Source organism: Nyctereutes procyonoides, unplaced genomic scaffold (genome assembly GCF_905146905.1).
Source record: "Nyctereutes procyonoides isolate TBG_1078 unplaced genomic scaffold, NYPRO_anot_genome, whole genome shotgun sequence".
NCBI lineage: Eukaryota > Metazoa > Chordata > Mammalia > Carnivora > Canidae > Nyctereutes > Nyctereutes procyonoides.
In genome coordinates, this window is record NW_026575125.1 from 90,200,118 (window position 1) to 90,221,379 (window position 21,262).

Below are 21,262 nucleotides of genomic sequence, written 5' to 3' on the forward strand. Positions count from 1 at the left end.
TCTAGGAAATCCACAGGGCAGGACTCAGTCACTTGTATCTTTCTTTTTTAATATTTTACTTATTTATTCATGAGAGAGAGAGAGAGAGGCAGAGACACAGGCATAGGGAGAAACAGGCTCCATGCAGGGAGCCCGATGTGGGACTCGATCCCAGAAGGCGGCACTAAACCCCTGAGTCACTCGGGCGGCCCTACAGGTTTTATTTTTAAGTAATCTCTACACTCTTCTCACTGTAGCATTCCAGCTGGTCTCTCTTTACATCTCAGGCCGAATTCGTAAATTTTCAGGATGGTTTGAAGGTTATCTAGGTAATTTGGTGGGGACAGGCGATTTGGGGACCCTACTCTTCCGCCATCTTGCCCCTCCCCCAGTTGTTTGGAATTTTGATTGTCAAGTACTTGTAAGTTAAATCTCCAAGGTTCTGATCATGTTTGTTTGAATCAAGATCCAGGTTACATAAATCTAATTTTAATCAAAAAAAGTTTTTTTCCTAAAATAGTTCATGCTTTCCTCCTACTTAATTTGACCATCAACCCTACCATTTTGAAAGTTAGCTGGCATGTGTCGTTTATTGTGGAAAACTGTAGAAAGCAAGACTACATCCAGAACTATTAGATTACAGTAAAATGCTAAATCTACTGTACTACTTAAAGGTTGTACTTACAACTTTTCAGCCCAAACCAACATCTATAGGGGTGCTTGGCTGGCTCAGTCAGTAGAGCATGCAACTCTTGATCTTGGGGTTGTAAGTTTGAACCCTACAGTGGGTTATACCCACTTAAAAAATAATAAAATATCTTAAAAAACTAACATCTACAAAGACAACCTATCTCAGGTCAATGAAGTTGTTGGTAGCTAGTTTCTTCTTCCTTTTTTAAAGATTTTTTTAAGGTTTTATTTTTAAGTAATCTCTGCATCCGACCTGGGGCTCAAACTTAAAACCCCAAGATCAAGAGTTGCATGCTCCACCGACTAAACCAGCCAGGCGCCTCATTGGTAGCCAGCTTCTAAAGATTTTTTTAATTAAATCAAAGTTATTTCCTTATATTATAATAATTAATTCTTGTCTATGCCTCTGGGATATTTGAAATGTACATTAAGAGAAATTCTCTTTGGGGGATGCCTGGCTGGCTCAGTCGGTTTAAAGTGTCTCTGGGTAACAATAACATCCTCCTTTTTTTGTTTGTTTTTAAAAGATTTTATTTATTTATTCATGAAAGACACAGAGACAGGCAGAGGGAGAAGCGGGCTCCCTGCAGGGGAGCCTGATGTGGGACTCGATCCCAGGACCCTGGGATCATGCCCTGAGCTAAAGGCAGATGCTCAACCACTGAGCCATCCAGGTGCCCCTCACAACTGATCACTTTTAACACAGAACTCCATTAAAGGAGCCTCACATTGCTAAAGAGTCCTCAAAACCAAAGGTTGAACCGAGAAGAAAGTATGCTTTTTAAAAAGTGGGCCTGTACTCGCTTCAGTAGCATGTATACTAAAATTGGAACAATACAGATACGATTAGCATGGCTCCTGCAGGAGGATGACATGCAAATTCATGAAACATTCCTTATTTTAAAAAAAATGGGCCTGGCCTCTTCACCAACCCTTCCTTTTTTTTCCTACACTTGGCAGTTTCACACCAAGAAGACAGCATGAACAAAGCAAAGGTATGACTGTTTCTTCACAAGTGATTATTCTAGAATACTGCTCTGGAGACCATCTCCTTACTCATGCTTTGTTTTTTTTTTTTAAGATTTTATGTATTTATTCATGAGAGACAGAGAGAGGGAGAGAGAGAGAGAGAGAAAGAGAGAGAGAAGAGACACGGGCAGAGGGAGAAGCAGGCTCCACGCAGGGACCCCGATGCGAGACTCAATCCCGGGACTCCAGGATCACGCCCTGGGCTGAAGGTGGTGCTGAGCCACCCAGGGATCCCCCTCTTGCTTTGAACAGTAGTAAACCAATAGGTCCCTTTTCAGTGTTTAACAACGGAATCAGGGTCCTCTCAAGGATGTGGAAGGTGACAAAATGCTTATGAAGGTATGATAGTCAGCTTCTCAGCTGGGGAAAGATTGATAATATGCTTCTTTCCTAGGCTGGTGGGGGTGGGAGAAAGAAAAGGGAGAAGAGCCTCTTTCTGGCCCTGATGGAATCTCTTATTTTTCTTTTTATTATTATTATTATTTTTAAAAGGTTTTATTTATTTATTCATGAGAAACATACACAGAAAGAGAGGCAGAGACATAGGCAGAGAAAGAAGCAGGCTCTATGCAGGGAGCGCAATGTGGGACTCGATCCTGGGACTCCAGGATCACGCCCTGGGCCGAAGGCAGACACTCAACCGCTGAGCCACCTAGGTGTCCCTGCCAGAATGGCTTCTATTCCTCAATCTCCTCCACAAAAAGGATAGGTAGTTAATAGAATTTGAAACATACTGGATGAATGTTTGGTGGCCACCCTCCCATAAATCCCTGGGTAGCCTTTTAGGTTTTCCCTAGATTCCAGTGTTCAACTTGAACATGTCAGCATGAGTGGAGCTCCTTTCCCGAAACAACACTATTCTTTCACTAGGACTCATCACACCTCATCTTGCACATATTTGTGGTCCCAAAGGGGCAAGGTGGGGATGAAAATGGGGTGAGGAATGGAAGAGAAGATATATGGGTCAGTGCAAGCTTATCATGGGTACTTGGGGAGCTTCTGTGACATGCAGGGCCTATATAGTTATTCAGGGATGTCGCCACATAAAAGGAAGCCCCCTTGTCATTCTGTTTCGATGGCATTTCCTTAACAATTTACGTACATACCCTATTTGCCCCCATTTGGTACACAAAGACAAACGCATGGTGAATTCACTTCTTTATTGACAACGCAACAAACTATTAGAGGAGATATGGGTGGAAGGGGCAGCATAGGTGGCCTGAGTGTCAGTGACACCAAAAGAACCCATCTCCAAACTGGTTTCTGAACAAGGATGGCATTCTAGGGCCCATCCAACATGAGGATGAAAAGGTGGTCCAGGTTGGTAGGTGGTGTGTTTCTGAGCTTTGATGCCCTCTCATCTCTCCTATACTTGGCTCTCCTGTTCTTAAACCAAACCTACAAGCAGAGAGAAAAAGGGCGTAATTTAGCATATCGAACACTCAATGTCATAACAGAAAAAAAACCTACATGCAACCGTATATGCCTTCGAGATTTTTCGTGCAGCACCAAGAGAAGCTGTTTATTCAGGAAAGCTAACACCACATCCCCTCCCTTTAGCTCATCCTCAGTGAGCATCAGCTACATGCCAGGTTCTGGAATACGCTTATTGCTTTGTCTCTCTTCTCCTAATTTTAATATTCAAATTTTTTTCAGGTATTGCATGCAGGTCTAGCTTATGAGTTGCACCGGGTCCTTGCTGTTGATCCAATGCCTGGTAACAGGACAAAGAACGGTCTGTATCCTGACAGCTGATCATTAGCTCTCCAGTTAGCTTCTGCCCCTCCTCACTGGAGAGAATGTCACCTTGTTTTGGGGACAATCTGGGCATTGCAAATAATGGGCCCTATTTAAAGACATATTGAGGGGAATGGCTCCCTACTTGAAAAGCCTATCATCAGGATGAAGTAAATAATTAACAGGAGGAAATGCATTGGGTTTTTAGACAGATTTCCTTTAAGGATGTCTAAAAGATCATTTGTCCTATGAAACCTCTTGAGAGTTAAAAAGTAGTCTGGCAAGGAAGGCCTAGTCATGGGGTCCCGTGGAGTTTGTGGCTTGTCCAGCTGGGACATGAGAGCTGCTGAAGCCATGAACATTGCCTTGATTTTAGCCTGCAGTGTTAAGGAAAGTGGGGACCAACTTGACCCAAATTAACTAAAATGCTCACTGAGCTCACCGAAGCTCACTGAGCTTCATTCATTGTCGCTGTTGTCAATTTGGCATGCTCCAACCTGCCCCACCCTACAAACCTTCCTGGGCTCAGGACCAGGTCAGCTCACTCTGCTCTGGCTACAGTTCCAGGATCCTGGAGGAGCCGCTGTTGTCCAGCAGGGCAGGTTATCCTAGGCGTTGCTACTCAACCAGGAGGTCCCAATCCCATCCCTTATTCTTCCGGCAAGAAGGTGGAACAGGCATTTTAGGAAGATAGTCAACAATAGTGAGGGTAAGGGGTCATAAAATGGCTCCTTTCTACATATCTGCCAACTACTTTTGCAAACAAACACACAAACAAAACTGTCACACTTTACCATCTTCTTTTTTAAAAAAATTTTTACTTATTTATTCATGAGAGACAGAGAGAGAGAGAGAGAGAGAGAGAGAGAGAGAAGCACAGACACAGGCAGAAGGAGAAGCAGTCTCCATGCCATGCAGGGAGCCTGACACAGGACTCGATCCAAGTGTATCAGTGGTCAGATCTCCATAGACATCAGGTAAGTAAAGCCCATAGCTAGCTGTCGTATGGGGCCGTACCCTCAATATTGGTTTCACAGAACAGTTCTATTTGCAAAACAAAGGAGGAAAATCATGTATTAAGTATCTTGGGGAAAATTCACGCTGTATGGTTTGGAAATATATGAGAACACTTAGTTTTCTCCCTGATTTATTTCTTGTGGCTTATGTTCCTTTCAGAATGCCGTGGAGAGAACACTACATAAACCCAGAAAGGAGAAAAAGCTAGTCACCAAACCTTGCATTTTTCTTTTCCTCTGCACATGCCTTATCAGCCTGAACAAGTGCTCCCAACCTCTTTCCAGTTTTTCCAATCTGAGCTAAGCCTGGGGCCCCAGTCTCTGGGGTTGGGATGCCATTACTCAACGGTCAGCTTTGTTGGGCTGCTTTTCAGATATTCCCACCAGAGCAGCGACTCCCCTTTTTAAAATATATTTTTAAGCTTATTTTTTTTAGTAATCGCTAAGCCCAGTGTGGGGCTCAAACCCACGACCCTGAAATCAAGAGTTGCACGCTCCTCCAACTGAGCCAGCCAGGCACCCCTGTAGCAACTCACATGCACTCTGTAGCAAAGCCAATACATCCATCCTGATTTCCTTTCCTTTCTTTTTTGGGCAAATATCACTTTGAAATAACTTAAATGGGTTTTGGGGGGGTCACCTTTTTATCCCATGACCCACAAATTAGTCAACAATGCCCAAGGGAATAAAAGTATTTAAAATTAGCACTGTGAATCTACTCCAAAATAAGGGACACCTAAACCTTAAACAAATTCCACAAAACTCAATTCTTTAAAACAGTATCACCAAAATGAAAAAAAAAATCCTTAAATGTTAGAAATCCTCAAGAGAATATTCACTTATACATTTAGCAGATTTGTAACACTGAATTTGTGTAGCATCTATAAGGCCTATTTTAGCTATATGCAATTCTTCTCTAACCTTTTTTGCCCTTCTTAGGTCAATTAATATTGGATTTTTTTTTGCTTGTTTCATTCTTTTTTTATTTTAATTTTTTTTGTTTCATTCTTTAGACAAATTTCCAAAGCTTGCAAACTCTCTCCCCATTCTCACCATAACAGGACTGTTCTAGCAGTGTTTTCAGGTTGATACATCAAAGTATTCCAGAAAATTAAACTGTAGAGCTGCCATTCCACACTGCTTTATCAAACACTTAAACATAACAGCAGGACGACCAGGTACTCGGACTTTGAAGCTGTCTCACCTCATCAGTTTCAGCACCAATAAACAGACGTTAGTTACTTATATAGTGTGTTCTGAGGATACATTTCTCCCTCACCCCACTGTTTGGAATCCACCCGCTTAGCTAAGAAGTTATGTTTGGCTTTAATATAGTACATGTCGGGAGCGGTCCCGCGGTGTGAGGCAAGGTTCCAAGTTGAGCCAAAGCTCCTTGTCGTCCCTAGCCAACCCGCAGTCCTGCGGTGCGAGGCAGGGTTCCAAGTTGAGCTAAAGCTCCCTGTTGTCCCTGGCCAACCCGCAGTCCTGCGGTGCGAGGCAGGGTTCCAGGTTGAGAAAGGCTCCTTGTCATGCCTGGCCAACCCGCTGGGACTGCACCTAGCTCTTCCCCCTTATCGAAGTAAAAGTACATATTTGCTTCTCCTTTAAAATATTATTGGGACAAGTTCCCATAAAGTGAGCAAGGAAGTGGCTTGACATATGACTGCTTTGGTAGTCATTACTTAATGAACAAACCTCATTGTTTATTCTAAATGTGGCATTCATGCTCTACTGCTTAAGAACAAGTGACAGGAATTTGCGGTGTTCTAGCTATTGTTAGTTTTAAAGACAATGTATGTTCGTCCATGAGATGTATTTCTCCTTAGAGAAATAGGTCACCTGCTTATAGAGGCTATATAAACTATACATGTAAAAATAAAGCTTGTCCATTGTGGCCATCAGCCGCATGGAACCTCCTATCCCATGAACTTTTAGTTTCTTGTTTATTTCTCATCCCCTTGCCCTCGGTTCCTGAATCCGGACCTTCTTGCGCCGGCCGCGACAAGTGGCGCCCGAACAGGGACACGAGACAGAGTGAAAGAAGAAGTGTTTACATTACAGGTAAGGGGATCACGGCGGCTCCGTGAACGATAGGAGTAAAATAATCATGGGACAAAGGCAATCTGTAGAACACGGGTATTTTTTAAAAGTTCTACAGGCTCTTCTAAGGGAGAAGGGGTTTAAGGTTTCTCATAACTCTTTGGATAAGTTCTTTGATACAGTTAGAATAATATGCCCCAGTGTCCAAATGTTTCAGTTATATCTAATCATAATTGGCCTAAAACTTGGCCCAAGAAAACGGTTGATGTACCTATTCGATGTTTCAGTTATATCTAATCATAATTGGCCTAAAACTTGGCCCAAGAAAACAGTTGATGTACCTATTCGAGGGGTAGGCTTTGCCTCCTCCCCTGAACAAAGTTCTGATTTGCTTACATGGAGAGATTTGACGAATGATTTACAAGGAGTATTTCAGCCCTTTATATTAGATATAGAATTAAATTTATGGGGCAGAGATGTTTTGTCTCAAATGAATCTCTCCCTTTCCAATGATTGGTCTTTTAATCAATTGATACAGCATGGATATCAGCCTGGAAAAGGCTTAGGTAAAAATTTGCAAGGGGACCCAGCCTTTATAGCCCCCATTCCTAATCCGCCCGACAAGGTTTGGGTTTTCCCCAGGGCCATTGAATCCTCCCCATGCATTGCCTCTCAAATGGAAAACTTCCACTCCTATTTGGGTAGATCAATGGCCCTTAGTGAAAGAAAAAAGAGAGGCTGCTGAGATCTTGATACAAGAACAATTAAACCTCGGCCATTTAAAACCCTCTACTAGCCCATGGAACACCCCTATTTTTGTCATTAAAAAGAAGACAGGAAAATGGCGGCTTTTACAAGACCTAAGAGCAGTCAACCAGGTTAATACTTCCCATGGGGACCCTACAACCTGGCCTCCCTTCTCCCTCTGCCATTCCGCTAAATTTTCAGATGTTGGTTCTAGACCTAAAGGATTGTTTCTTTACCATATCTTTAGCCCCTGGTGACTGGGAGCATTTTGCATTTTCTTTGCCCTCTACAAATTTACAAGAACCCTACTATCGATACGAATGGACTGTTTTACCTCAGGGAATGATTAACAGTCCCACCTTATGTCAAGAATACGTAAAAAGAGCTATAATCCCTTTCAGGAAACAATTCCCTGAGGTATATTGTATTCATTATATGGATGACCTATTACTGGCAGCAGAGACCAGTGAACACTTGGCTAACGCCTTTGGGTTCTTTCCCAATGTCTTAGCTCTGCTGGACTTCAAATAGCTCCTGAGAAGGTACAGAGAGAAGCTCCCTTTGAGTATTTAGGATATCTTATTAGTAAACAGAGTATTAGGCCACAGAAAATCGCAGTTAGAACCTCGCAATTAAAAACTTTAAATGACTTCCAAAAATTATTAGGTGATATAAATTGGCTCCGCCCTTCGCTGTCTCTCACCACTTCTCAGTTACAGCCCCTTTTTTCTATTTTAAAAGGGAACTCCTCCCCTTCATCTTTAAGACAGCTTACTCCAGAAGCAGAGGATGCCTTGGCTTTAGTAGCAAATAAAATTTCCTCTGCGCAGCTTCAACAAAGAGATCTGACAGAGAATGTTAACTTAATAATCTTAAAACCTGATACTCTCCCTATGGCAGTGTTGTGGCAAATCCATGGGCCTTTGGAATGGCTACATTTAGCTATGCATGTTTTGCATGTCATCAACCCAACGATTTCCCTTATATCTTTATTAATTGCTAGAGGACGGAAGAGATGCATCCAGTTATTTGGACATGAGCCTCATAGTATTATATGTCCTCTTTTAACCGCCTCAGTGGTAGAGGATGCATATCAAACCTCCTTGGAATGGCAAACATCTATGGCAAATTTTCCTGGTCAATTTCTTTTTCATCTTCCCAATGACAAACTCCTTCAGGGACTCTCCATCATTCCTACTATATTTGTCTCTCCAATTTCGAGTCAACCGATTAAAGATGCTCCCATCATATTTTCGGACGCCAGCAAAGATGGGCACATTGCCATTGTCTATCTGCATAAACAACATAAAAATGTCATTCAATTGTCCTATAAGACAAAATCTGTCCAGAGGGCTGAACTTTATGCTGTCATGAAAACTCTTGAAATCTATCAAGAACCCTTTAATCTCTATTCAGATAGTCAATATGTCGCCAGGATATTACCCATCCTTGCTGATTCTTTCATAAACTCTAATGATGAGGAACTTTCATGCCTCTTTCATAAATTACAGCAGCTGCTCTTAAAAAGAGTTTCACCTATATTTGTTTCTCATATTAGAGCACATTCTGGTTTACCTGGGCCTTTATCCTCAGGAAATGATTTGGCTGACAGATATACTCATTTATATTCTGTCATTGCTAATAAGGATTCTGTCGGTATGGCAATGAAAAGTCACTCTCTTTTCCACCAAAACGCTCGATCCCTACGAAAGCAATTCCATATAACTAGAGAACAAGCTAGGCAAATTGTTAAAAATTGCTCCTTATGTCCCCAATATGTTAACACCCCTTCTTTTGCCATTAATCCGCGGGGCCTTTTGCCCAATGATCTCTGGCAAATGGATGTAACACATTATTCATCTTTTAATAAATTACAATTTGTGCATGTTTCTATTGATACTTATTCTGGTATGATCGTAGCTTCCGCTCATTCTGGTGAAAGTTTTACTGATGTTCAAAATCATCTTTTTCATGCTTTTGCTTACATGGGAATGCCTAAACGATTAAAGACTGATAATGGGAGTGCTTATATATCCCAAGCTTTTAAAACCTTTTGTGAAACATTTCACATTCAGCATACCACAGGCATCCCTTACAACTCTACAGGTCAAGCTATTATTGAAAGAGCTCATCTTACACTTAAAAATACCTTACAAAAACTAAAAAAGGGGGAGATTATGGCAGGAAAAATGAAATATTCCCCCCACATGCACCTAGACTTAGCAATATTCATTTTAAATTTTTTGATTGTGCATGATGATGGATATACACCATCAGAAAAACATTGGGGAAAAAATACTGATCCACCCCTTATGGCAAAGTGGAAGGATCCTATGACAGGACAGTGGAAAGGCCCTGACCCCTTGCTTAGACAGGGTCGAGGATATGCTTGTATCTTCCCACAGGATGAAGAAGCGCCGCGCTGGGTTCCAGCCAAATTTGTTAGAGATATCAAAACTGAGAAGGAAGATGAGTCGGCTGAACTTATGCCCTCCTCGGAGGAAGAGGACTCGTAAGATGAATCTGCCATCATGGAGGCAAATGAGGAAATTAACCTCACAAGCCACAAGTTTGGTAATATCCTCTGGTAAACAACTAATCCCCTTGACTCATTTTCTGGCTTGTCTCAGCCTTCTTATTATCCCTCCCCCTGCTGAAGGAAAATTGTTCTGGGCTTATTTGTCCAGTCCTCCTGTAGCACAGCCAGTAACTTGGGAGGATCCGACCCCTAAAGTTTATATTAATTTCTCTATCATGGGGAACGGGGTCCCTAGTTTTTTCCCTTCTGTACAATCTCCTATAAACTATTCCGGATTGGCCTTTCACCCTCCGATCTGTTTTCAAAAAGAAACTCATCCAAAGAGACTAACACTCTCTTGCTTAGGACCCGTGCCTGTAGGCAGAGTCCTAAATTACTCTACTTAGTCTCCCTTTCATGTAAAAGGTAAAACGCAATGGGCACAAAAGTATACACAGGCCTGTTGGCAGAAGTTGGAAATCATTGGAGATGGAGTTCATGATTCCAATAGTACCCCTATTATTATGAATCAATGTCCTTACGAAGGAAATGCATTGGAAGGAACCTATGCTTTTGATGATTGCCAGATGTATTCACCCAAGATTTTCTCTCCACATGAAGTGGACTTCCCAATATTTGATCTATCTCGATCAGCACGTCATACATCCACCTCCACATTGGGTCCCATCCTAAAACCCCTTCGTTCAACTCCTAGCTACATGCGCATACCCAATGTGGAATTGCAAGAACACACTCGAGCTATCCCGCGATCCATTTTATTGACTAGTACAGGAAAAATACATAGAGATTTATGGAAGCTTTATGCTGCTTTTGACCAAATATATACAAATGATAGCATAAGCTATCCAGAAGCTATTCTCAATCCCACGCTCCGCGTTCGCACATGCGTACCCCCTCCCTTTTTCTTAGTAATAGGAAACGGCCAGGTAACTGTTGAAAAAACCAAAACCCCTACCTTTTATCGAATTCATTGTCCCTTGTGCATATTAACAAATTGCGTACCTATAGATAAGAAGATTGATTTCAACACAAAGTTATTCCTGGTGCAACAACCTCCATATTGGATGATCCCTGTTGATGTGAGAGGACCTTGGTACGCGAACTTTGGCGTGCAGTTAGCTCAAGAATTGGTGAAGAAGCTAAGAAGAACTCGAAGATTTCTTGGACTTTTAATTGCAGGGATGGTGGCTACTATTGCTCTTATTGCCTCCGCTACTGTATCTGTTGTATCTTTGCATGAAAATGCTCAGACTGCTGAACATGTAAATGAACTTGCTAGAAATGTAACTATTGCTCTTGATGCTCAGAAGAGAATCGATGAAAAAATTGAAGCGCAGATTGAAGCTTTAAAAGAAGCCGTTTTATATCTTGGTGATCAATTTGTTGTACTAAAAACTATAACCCAATTGACTTGCCATGACGCTTATAAACATATTTGTGTTACCCCACTCCCTTTTAATGGGTCATGGGAAAATGTACGTATGCATCTACAAGGGGTTTGGAATCACGCTAATATTAGTCTAGATCTCTTAAAATTACAACAAGAAATAGACGCCATTAGCCAAAGTATGTTATATTATGAAGACCCCAGCGATTTAGCCGGTGAGATCTTAAATCCGCTAAATGGTTTTAATCCCTTCAATTCACTGAAACATTCCTTTTGGATATTTTTGGCATTAATAATCGGGTTAATTCTGATGTATGCAATGTTTGCCTGCTTTTGCAAAAAATTCAATAATCAATTAAACTCCTCTAAGGCACAACTTCATTTTTTGCATTTGAAAAATATAGGGGGAAATGTCGGGAGCGGTCCCGCGGCGTGAGGCAAGGTTCCAAGTTGAGCCAAAGCTCCTTGTCGTCCCTAGCCAACCCGCAGTCCTGCGGTGCGAGGCAGGGTTCCAAGTTGAGCTAAAGCTCCCTGTTGTCCCTGGCCAACCCGCAGTCCTGCGGTGCGAGGCAGGGTTCCAGGTTGAGAAAGGCTCCTTGTCATGCCTGGCCAACCCGCTGGGACTGCACCTAGCTCTTCCCCCTTATCGAAGTAAAAGTACATATTTGCTTCTCCTTTAAAATATTATTGGGACAAGTTCCCATAAAGTGAGCAAGGAAGTGGCTTGACATATGACTGCCTTGGTAGTCATTACTTAATGAACAAACCTCATTGTTTATTCTAAATGTGGCATTCATGCTCTACTGCTTAAGAACAAGTGACAGGAATTTGCGGTGTTCTAGCTATTGTTAGTTTTAAAGACAATGTATGTTCGTCCATGAGATGTATTTCTCCTTAGAGAAATAGGTCACCTGCTTATAGAGGCTATATAAACTATACATGTAAAAATAAAGCTTGTCCATTGTGGCCATCAGCCGCATGGAACCTCCTATCCCATGAACTTTTAGTTTCTTGTTTATTTCTCATCCCCTTGCCCTCGGTTCCTGAATCCGGACCTTCTTGCGCCGGCCGCGACAAGTACAATGGAACCTTCTTGTAACTTGCTCCTCTGTGCATTAATTTGAAAATTTCTACAGCCAGCCTCAGCCCCAATATGACTCCACACAGAAGTATTCTCTAAAGAAGATGTTAGAAGGAGTTAAACTTTACTGAAAACACACATATACATATATATATGTACTATATAGGTATATGGATATACCTATCTATATGCTTGCTATATAGATACACACATATATATTTAATTTTGTATACAGAATAGGAGAAGCAACTCATTTCTTCTTTTCCTGTAAGAAATCATATTCTGGGGCACCTGGGTGGCTCAGTGGTTGAGCATCTGCCTTTGGCTCAGGTCATGATCCCAGGGTCCTGGGATCAAGTCCCACATCGGGCTCCCTATGGGGAGCCTGCTTCTCCCTCTGCCTATGTTTCTGCCTTTCTCTCTGTGTCTCATGAATAAATAAATAAAATCTTTAAAGAAAGAGAAAAAAAAGAAAAAAAGAAATCATGTTCCCTCTGGTAATGGGAAATATCCATAAGCTAGAGTTCAAATATCCCATTTTCTACCCACAAAGACCCCCTACAGTCAACTTATTTGCCAATGTTAAAAAAGACAACTGAAACACACCAACTTGAGACTGTCTAGGACAAAAGTGCCCAAGTCCTAAAGCCAGTTGTAGAATTGGCTGCCCTGCCATCTAGGTTTACTGACCTGCACTCTGATTTCAGTCACATCCATGCGTCTTGCAAGTTCCTGTCTGAGGAGAAAAAAACCACAAATGATCAGTATTTGGAGTTGTGGATAAAAGGAAATGTATCGATATACATTTTATCCTTGTTTAAAAATATGTACCCTCCCCGCTATACCCCCCCCCACCAAGGGTGCCTGGGTGGCTCAGTTGGTTAAGCGTCTGCCTACGGCTCAGGTCATGATCCCAGGATCCTGGAATCAAGTCCCTTGGCAAGCTCCCTGCTCAGCGGGGAGTCTGCTTCTCTCTCTGCCCCCCACCCCACTCATGTGTGCTCATGATCTCTCTCACTCTGTGTCTAGTAAATAAATAAAATCTTACAAAAAAAGACCCCCTTCAAGTAAACTTTTCTGTCATTCTCAGCTCCAGCCTTGCTTTATAGATAGTTTCCCCTCAAAATTTAAGGTGTCATCAACAACTCGGTACTCAAGATAAACAATTTTAAAGCACTATTTAAAAAATAATAATTAATGCAAAAAAATCTATGATGAACAAATTATCACAATTTTATTTATTTATTATTATTATTTATTATTTTTTTAAGTAACCTCTATGACCAACATGGTGCCCCTCCCTCTAAATTTTACTTATTTATTTATCTATATATTTATTTTTTTATTTTTAAAGTAGGCTCTATGCCCTATGTGGGGCTTGAAGGCTTGAACTCAAAACCCCAAGATCAGGAATCACATGCTCTTTGGACCGAGCCAGCCAGGTACCTCCCCCCTCGAGATTTTAAATGAAACGATCTAGCATTGCAGTTGCAGGAGAGTACCTTATTCTCCTTACCCTTATTCCAATAAAATTTTATTTACAAAAAGTCACCAACACAGACAATAACTGAAAAAATGTATAAATTAGACTACATCAAAATCAAAAACTTGGGGATCCCTGGGTGGCGCAGTGGTTTGGCGCCTGCCTTTGGCCCAGGGCGCGATCCTGGAGACCCGGGATCGAATCCCACGTCGGGCTCCCGGTGCATGGAGCCTGCTTCTCCCTCTGCCTGTGTCTCTGCCTCTCTCTCTCTCTCTCTCTCTCTCTCTCTCTCTCTCTCTCTGTGACTATCATAAATAAATTAAAAAAATCAAAAACTTTTTTAGATCAAAGTACAATATCAATAGAGTGAAAAGGCAACCCATGCAATGGGAAAAATATTTGCAAATCATATATCTGATAAGGAATTAATATCCAGTGTATATTAAGGACTACAACTCAATAAATAAACATCATCCAGATTAAAAAATAGGCAAAGGACTTGGATAGATGTTTCTCCAAAGATGATATACAAATGGGTGTGAAAGACACTCAACATCAGTAATGAACGTGCATATCAAAACCAGACTAATACCACCTCATACTATTAGAATGAGTACTATCAAAAAACCAAAATAACAAGTGTTGGTGAGGATTTAGAGAAATTAAAACCCTTGTGCACTCTTGGTAGGAATATAAAATAGTATAGCTGCTAAGGAAAACAGTAGAATAGTTGCTCAAAATTAAACACAGAATTGCCATATGATCCAACAATTCCATTTCTGAGTATATACTGAAAAGAATTAAAAACAGGGTCTTGGGAAGATATTTTCATACATATGGTCATAGCAGTATAATCACAATAGCCAAAAGGAGCAACCCAAGTGCTCAATAATGAAAAATGGGTAAATAAAATATGGTATACACATGCAATGGAATATTTTTTTTCATGCAATGGAATATTATTCAGTCTTAACAAGGAAGGAAATTGTAGCATATGCTTCCACACAGAAGAACATTAAAGACTGTATGCTTGGGGAATAGGAGGATGGGCAAAATAGGTGAAGGGGAGAAGATACAGACTTCCAGCTATGAAATAAAGAAGTCACAGGAATTAAAGACACAGCTCAGAGAATGTAGTCAATGATATTGCAATAGGATCATATGATGACAGATGGTAGCTATACCTGTAGTGCACATAGCACAACATATAGAGAAGTTGATTTACTACGTGGTATATTTGTTGTTTTTTTTTAAAGATTTTTTTTTATTTATTCATGAGAGACACACAGAGAGAGAGAGTCAGAGACACAGGTAGAGGGAGAAGCAGGCTCCATGCAGGGAGCCCGATGTGGGACTGGATCCCGGTCTCCAGGATCACACCCTGGGCTGAAGGCGGCGCTAAACCTCTGAGCCACTGGGGCTGCCCCTATGTGGTATATTTGAAACTAATGTAATATTGTTTGGCAACTATACTCAAATAAAAAAATTAGTATTTTATTTATTTGAGAGAGGAAGGGGTGGGGAGAGGGACAAGCAGACTCCATGCTGAGTGCAGAGCCTGATTTGGGGCTTGTTGGAAGCTCAAGTGATTGAGCTACCAAGGGCCCCTAATTTTTTTTTAAAAAAAGATGATACACGGGTGCCTGGGTGGCTCAGTTGGTTGAGTATCTGTCTTCGGCTCAGGTTATGATGGCAGGGTCCTGAGATAGAGCCCCGAGTCGGGCTCCCTGATCAGCAGGGGAGTCTGCTTCTCCTTCTTCCTCTTCCTCTGCCCCTGCTGGTGTTTGCTCTCTCTCACTTACTCTCTCAAATAAATAAATAAAATATTATAAAAACAAAAAATTCCAGTTATAAAATAAATAAGTCATGGAAATGAAAATACAACATAGGGAATAATACTGGAATAATGTTCTATGGTGATAGACGGTGACTACGCTTATCAGGGTGAGCACTGAGTAACGTATAAAATTGTCGAATCATTATGTTGTACACTTGAAACTAATACAACACTGTATGTTTTAATTATACTTCAAAAAAATCAAAAGCCTTATAAAAAATTAAAGGACTGTAGGCCGTGTAAAATAAACCAGTGACAAAAAGGCAAATACTGCCTAATTCAACTAGTATGAGGTGCTTAGTGTAGTCAAAATCATAGCCAGAAAGTAGAATAGTGGCTACCCAGGACTGAGGGGTGAGGTGGGTATGGGTGTCACTGTGTAATGGTAATAGTTTCAGGTTTGCAATATAAAAAGATTTCTGGAAATAGATGGTGGTGATAGTTGCATGATAAGAAGTACTTTATACCACCGAACTGTACACTTTAAAATGGTAAAGACATTACATTTTATGTTAAATGTATTTTACCAAAATAGATAAATCAGGAAAAAAATTAATAAATTAGTCTTAATAAAGAATAAAATGGGTCAGACTTGAATATGCACATTAAAAGATGCTCAACAGGGCAGCCCGAGTGGCTCAGTGGTTTAGTGCCTGCTTTCAGCCCTGGGTGTGATCCTGGAGTCCCGGGATTGAGTCCCACATCGGGCTCCCTGCATGGAGCCTGCTTCTCCCTCTGCCTGTGTCTGTGCCTCTCTCTCTCTCACTGTGTCTCTCATGAATAAATAAACAAACAATAAATAAAATCTTTCAAAAAAAGAAAAATGCAAATCAAAACCATAATGAGATATCACTTTTCACATCCTTTGAGATGGCTAACAAAAAACGGGCACCTCACTGGCTCAGTCAGTGGGGCATGAAACTTTTTTTTCCCCCCGGGAGAGAGCACCAGCAGGGGTAAGGGGAAAGGGAGGGGGAGAGAGAAAATCTTTTTCTTTTTTAAAAGATTTTATTTATTTATTCATGAGAGACATAGGAAGAGAGGCAGAGACACAGGCAGAGGGAGAAGAAGCAGGCTCCATGCAAGGAGCCCGATGCAGGACTTGATCCTGGGGAATCCTGGATCACGCACTGAGCCAAAGGCAGTCGCCCAATCACTGAGCCACCCAGGCATCCCAAGAGAGAAAAAAATTTTTTTTTCCAAGAGAGAAAATCTTAAGTAGGTTCCATACTCAGCATCCCAGCCACTCAGGCACCCCAAGCGTGCAACTCTTGATCTTGGGGTTGTGAGTTCAAGACCCACCTTGGATCTAGAGAAAACTTAAGAATAAAACATTAAAACAGCCAGAAAATAACAAGTGTTGGGGTGCCTGCATGGCTCAGTCAGTTTAGCATTCCAACTGTTGATTTTGGCTCAGGTCATGATCTCAGGGTCAGGAGATGAAGGCACGCATCAGGCTCCTGGAGACTGTAAAGCCTGCTTAAGATTCTCTCTCCCTCCTTCTGCCTCTCCCACTGTTTGTGCACCCACACTCTCTCACACACACACAAAAGAAGAAAAAAGAAAAAGCAAATAACAAGTGTTAACAAGAACGTGAAGAAATTAAAATAAATCCTTGTGGACTGCTAGTTAGAATGCAAAATGGTGCAGCCACTATGGAACACAGAACAGCTACACAAAAAATTAAAAACAGGATTACCATATGATCCAGTAACTCCACTTCTGGGTATATACCCAAAATAATTGAAAACAGTGACTCTAAGTTCATAGCAGTATTATTCACAATAACCAAACTGAAGTGCCCAATAATAAATGAATAAACAAAATATGGTATTTACAAACAATGGAAAATTACTCAGCCCTAAAAAGGAAGGAAATTCTGAGACATGCTACATCATGGATGAACCCTGGGGACATCATACTAAGTGAAATATACCAGGCATAAAAAGAAAAGCGCTGTGTAATTCTTAAATTACTTAAATGAGGCACTTACTATAGTCAAATTCATTAAAACACAAAGTAAAAAAGGCGACTGCCAGGGGCAGGGGGAAATGGGGGAATAGTGAGTTGTTCACTGTGCAATCCTTTCAGTTTTGCAAGGTCAAAGGAGTTCTGGAGATTAGTTATACAAAAATATAAATGTACTTAATACTACTGAACTGTACACATAAAAATGGTTAAGATCACAAATTTAATCTTTATATTTTACCACAATTTATTGTTTCTAAAACTTTTTTAAATAATCTCTAAGCCAAAAGTAGGGCTCAAACTCACAACTCCAAGACCAAGAGCTGCACGTTCCTCTGGCTGAGCAAGGCAGGCACCCCTATTTTACTTGGTTTTTTTTAAGGCTTTTTATTTTTTTAAAGATTTTATTTTGGGCAGCGGGGTGGCTCAGCGGTTTAGTGTGGCCTCCAGGGCCTGATCCTAGAGGCCTGGGATCGGGTCCCGCATCAGGCTCCCTGCACGGAGGCTGCTTCTCCCTCTCTCTCTCTACTCTCTGTGTCTCTCATGAATAAATATTTGGGTTTTTTTAAAGATTTTATTTATTAACGAGAGACACAGGCAGAGGGAGAAGCAGGCTCCAGGGAGCCCGACATCAGACTTGATCCAGAGCTGCAGGATCACGCCCTGAGCCAAAGGCAGATGCCCAACCTCTGAGCTACTCAGGTGTTCCTTATTTATTTATTTATTTATTTATTTATTTATTTATTTATCTATTTATTTATTTGATAGCGAGAGCACGGGAGAGGGGCAGGCAGAGGGAGAGGGAGAAGCAGGCTCCCTGCTGAGCAGAAAGCCCTGCAAGCCAGCTCAGGGCTCTATCCCAGCCCCCCCCCCCCAAGGCAGCTGCTTAACCATCTGAGCCACCCAGATGCCCCTAAAGTCTTTAAGTTTATTTATTTAAGTAATCTCTGTACCCAAGTGGGGCTCAAACTCACGACCCCATAGATCAAGAGCTGCACCCTCCTCTGACTGAGCCAGTCAGGCACCATAGTTTACCACAAAATTTCTTTAAAAAAAGAAGGGAGAGAGAGAGAGAGAGGCAGAGACATGGGCAGAGGGAGAAGCAGGTTCCCGTGGGACTTGGTCCCCGAACCGGGATCACGCCCCAGCGGAAGGCAGACGCTCAACCATGGAGCCACCCAGGTGTCGCTATGACACATTTTTAAAGTTTTTTACGTTTATTTTTTAAAAGATTTTATTTATTTATTCATGAGAGACTCAGACTGAGAGAGAGGCAGAGACACAGGCAGAGGGAGAAGCGGGCTCCACGCAGGGAGCCCAATGCGGGACGCGATCCCAGGACCCCGGGATCACTCCCTGGGCTGAAGGCGGCGCTAAACCGCTGAGTCACCCGGGCTGCCCCTTTACGTTTATTTATTTAAAGAATCTCTACAGACAAGTGAGGCTCAAACTCACGACCCCCGCGCCACACCGCAGATCAAGAGCTACACGCTCCTCTAGCTGAGCCAACCAGGCGCCTCTATTTTACCACAAGTTTTTTTTTTAAGTCTTTTTTTTAAAAAGCTTATTTAAGTAATCTCTGCTCGAACTCATGACCACCGCCAACGATCAAGAGTCCGGGCTCTCTCAACTGAGCCAGCCCCGGTGCCCCTACCACAATTTAAAAAACAAAAACAAAAAGACTACCCACCACAGTTTCCAGACTTGTTTCACGTAATTACTGTATAAAAATATTTACCTTGATGCACAGAAGGCATTCTCCTTCCCTCAACCCTTGGCCCTTTTGGTTTCGACAGGAAAGAAGGAGGCTGAGGGGTGGGGGGAGAACCAAAGACACCTAGACATGAGCCCACGGTCCCAGGAGAACTGGGCACCTCCTGGAACAAGCCTCTTACCTTGTGAGCACATCTGGATATTGAGTGTGCTGGAAGGCACTTTCCAGCTCCTGAACCTGCACCTGCGTGAACTTATTCCGCTGGGCTCGCCGTCTCCTTCGGGGCTGGGGAGCCCTAGCAGCCACCGCCTGGGGTAGCTCTTCAGGCGCCAGCTGCCCCAGCTCCTGGATGCCACCGCCGACCTCGTGGATCCCTTCACCTTCATGGTTCACGATGCCCTCGAGGTTGAAGTCGCCTTCGCGGTTGATGTTGCCTTCGAGGTTGAAGTCGCCTTCGCGGTTGAAGTCGCCTTCGAGGTTGATGTCGCCTTCACGGCTGATGTCGCCTTCGATGTTGAAGTTGCCTTCACGGTTGATGTCGCCTTCGAGGTTGATGTCGCCTTCGCGGTTGATGTTGCCTTCGAGGCTGAAGTTGCCTTCGCGGTTGATGTCGCCTTCGAGGTTGAAGTTGTCTTGGAGGTTGAAGTCGTCTTCGAGGTTGAAGTCGTATTCGAGGTTGAAATTGTCTTCGAGGTTGAAGTTGTCTTCGAGGTTGAAGTTGTCTTCAAAGTTGATGCCTAGGTTCATATCGCCGTGGAAGAAGTTGATGGCATCTTCCAGGTTGATGTCCCTTTCGAGGTTGCCGCCATCGTCGTGGTACATGAATTTGTCCACAAGGCCTGGATTTCCTTCATCGATGTGGCTGCCTTCAGCTTCTGGTGCTGAACCCTGCACAGATTCAGATCTTACTTGCACTTGATTCATTCCCAGCCAGTAGTTGCTGGGGTCATAGTAGTCACCCGGGTCATAGTAACTACCTCTGGGCAGAGGCTCCATGGCTGTGGCGCTGTGGAAGACCAGCGCTTCCACAAACCCTCCTCTGTGGTTGAGAACAGAGGTGCAGTCTGAGGCGGAAGCTCCTCCTCTTTTGCGCCAGGGGATTTGCGGCAAGTTCTACCCCCACGCACACCCCCTTAGACGACTGCTACTGGCTGTCCTTTTCCCGCCAATTGCAGTGGGTGGGGCTTGCTTACGCGTGCAAGTGGCTGGGGTGTGGCCAAAAAATAGAGGCATGATGGGAAAGGTGGGGGCTGGTGGGGGGTTTGGCTGTGTGGAGAAGGGGAGGATCTGATTTACAGTTCAGTTTGCCACGCCCCACTTGACCAGAGTGCATATTCTGTGGAAAAGGCTATACTGGATTCAAACTGATCTGGGGGCAATGGCTGGGGTAGAGGTTTGCGGGAAGAGATGAGGGCTATAGACTTCACACTATCTACCGAGCTCTTCTGGAAAAGTTTGGAGAAAGGCTCACCGTTCAGCCCTTTATGTTTGGCAGGCGGTGCACACCACATTCTAGTAATAAAATTGTTAACTGAGTATCTGCAAGGATACAGAAAGCACACCCCACCATGTTCCCAAGGGTACCCAGGGTGGGATCCTGGAGCTGGGTTTGCAAAGCTTTCTGGGTAAGATACACTCCACAAGAAATCCGAGGTGCCCCTTGAAAAAGTTCAAGTACTCCAGATTTTTAGTGATGAAACCACACCAGAGTGCAAGTTTAAACCCTCCAGTGCTTAGTGCACCCAAATACTGTTGCATTTTACTAGCGCTGCACACCACAGATTATGTATCTTCTGTAGCGTTCCACTCCAGCATCTGTGGTCCCCGATACAACCTCAGCTGGTTCCTGTGCTGGGCTCGGGGCATGAACCCAGGTGAATTTCGACCTTTCCCCCTACGGCTCCCTCTACCCCTCTCTCCTCTCCACTTCCTTTACGAAAATTACCAACCTGATATTTTGAACAGGAAAAAATAAAATTCTACTTATTGTCAAATAAAAGAGATGCAGGACGGTG

The 21,262-nt window shown here is 42.6% G+C and overlaps 1 protein-coding gene and 1 non-coding gene across 2 annotated transcripts; one reads left to right on the forward strand and one right to left on the reverse strand.

Annotated features, from left to right (window-relative positions):
* Positions 1–1,465: 1,465 nt before the first annotated feature.
* On the forward strand, positions 1,466–1,572 carry LOC129518914 (U6 spliceosomal RNA). Its single transcript, XR_008666251.1, has one exon. It is a non-coding gene; the product is annotated as a U6 spliceosomal RNA (small nuclear RNA).
* A 1,303-nt stretch (positions 1,573–2,875) lies between these two features.
* On the reverse strand, positions 2,876–20,758 carry LOC129518048 (uncharacterized). The gene is made up of 5 exons (XM_055338099.1): positions 20,544–20,758; positions 19,429–20,286; positions 12,936–12,981; positions 10,733–10,779; positions 2,876–3,096 (listed from the first exon to the last, which is right to left on the reverse strand). Exons 1-5 carry the CDS (start codon positions 20,756–20,758, stop codon positions 2,925–2,927), a joined length of 1,338 nt encoding a protein of 445 aa, XP_055194074.1. The 3' UTR covers positions 2,876–2,924.
* Between the last annotated feature and the right edge of the window lie 504 nt (positions 20,759–21,262).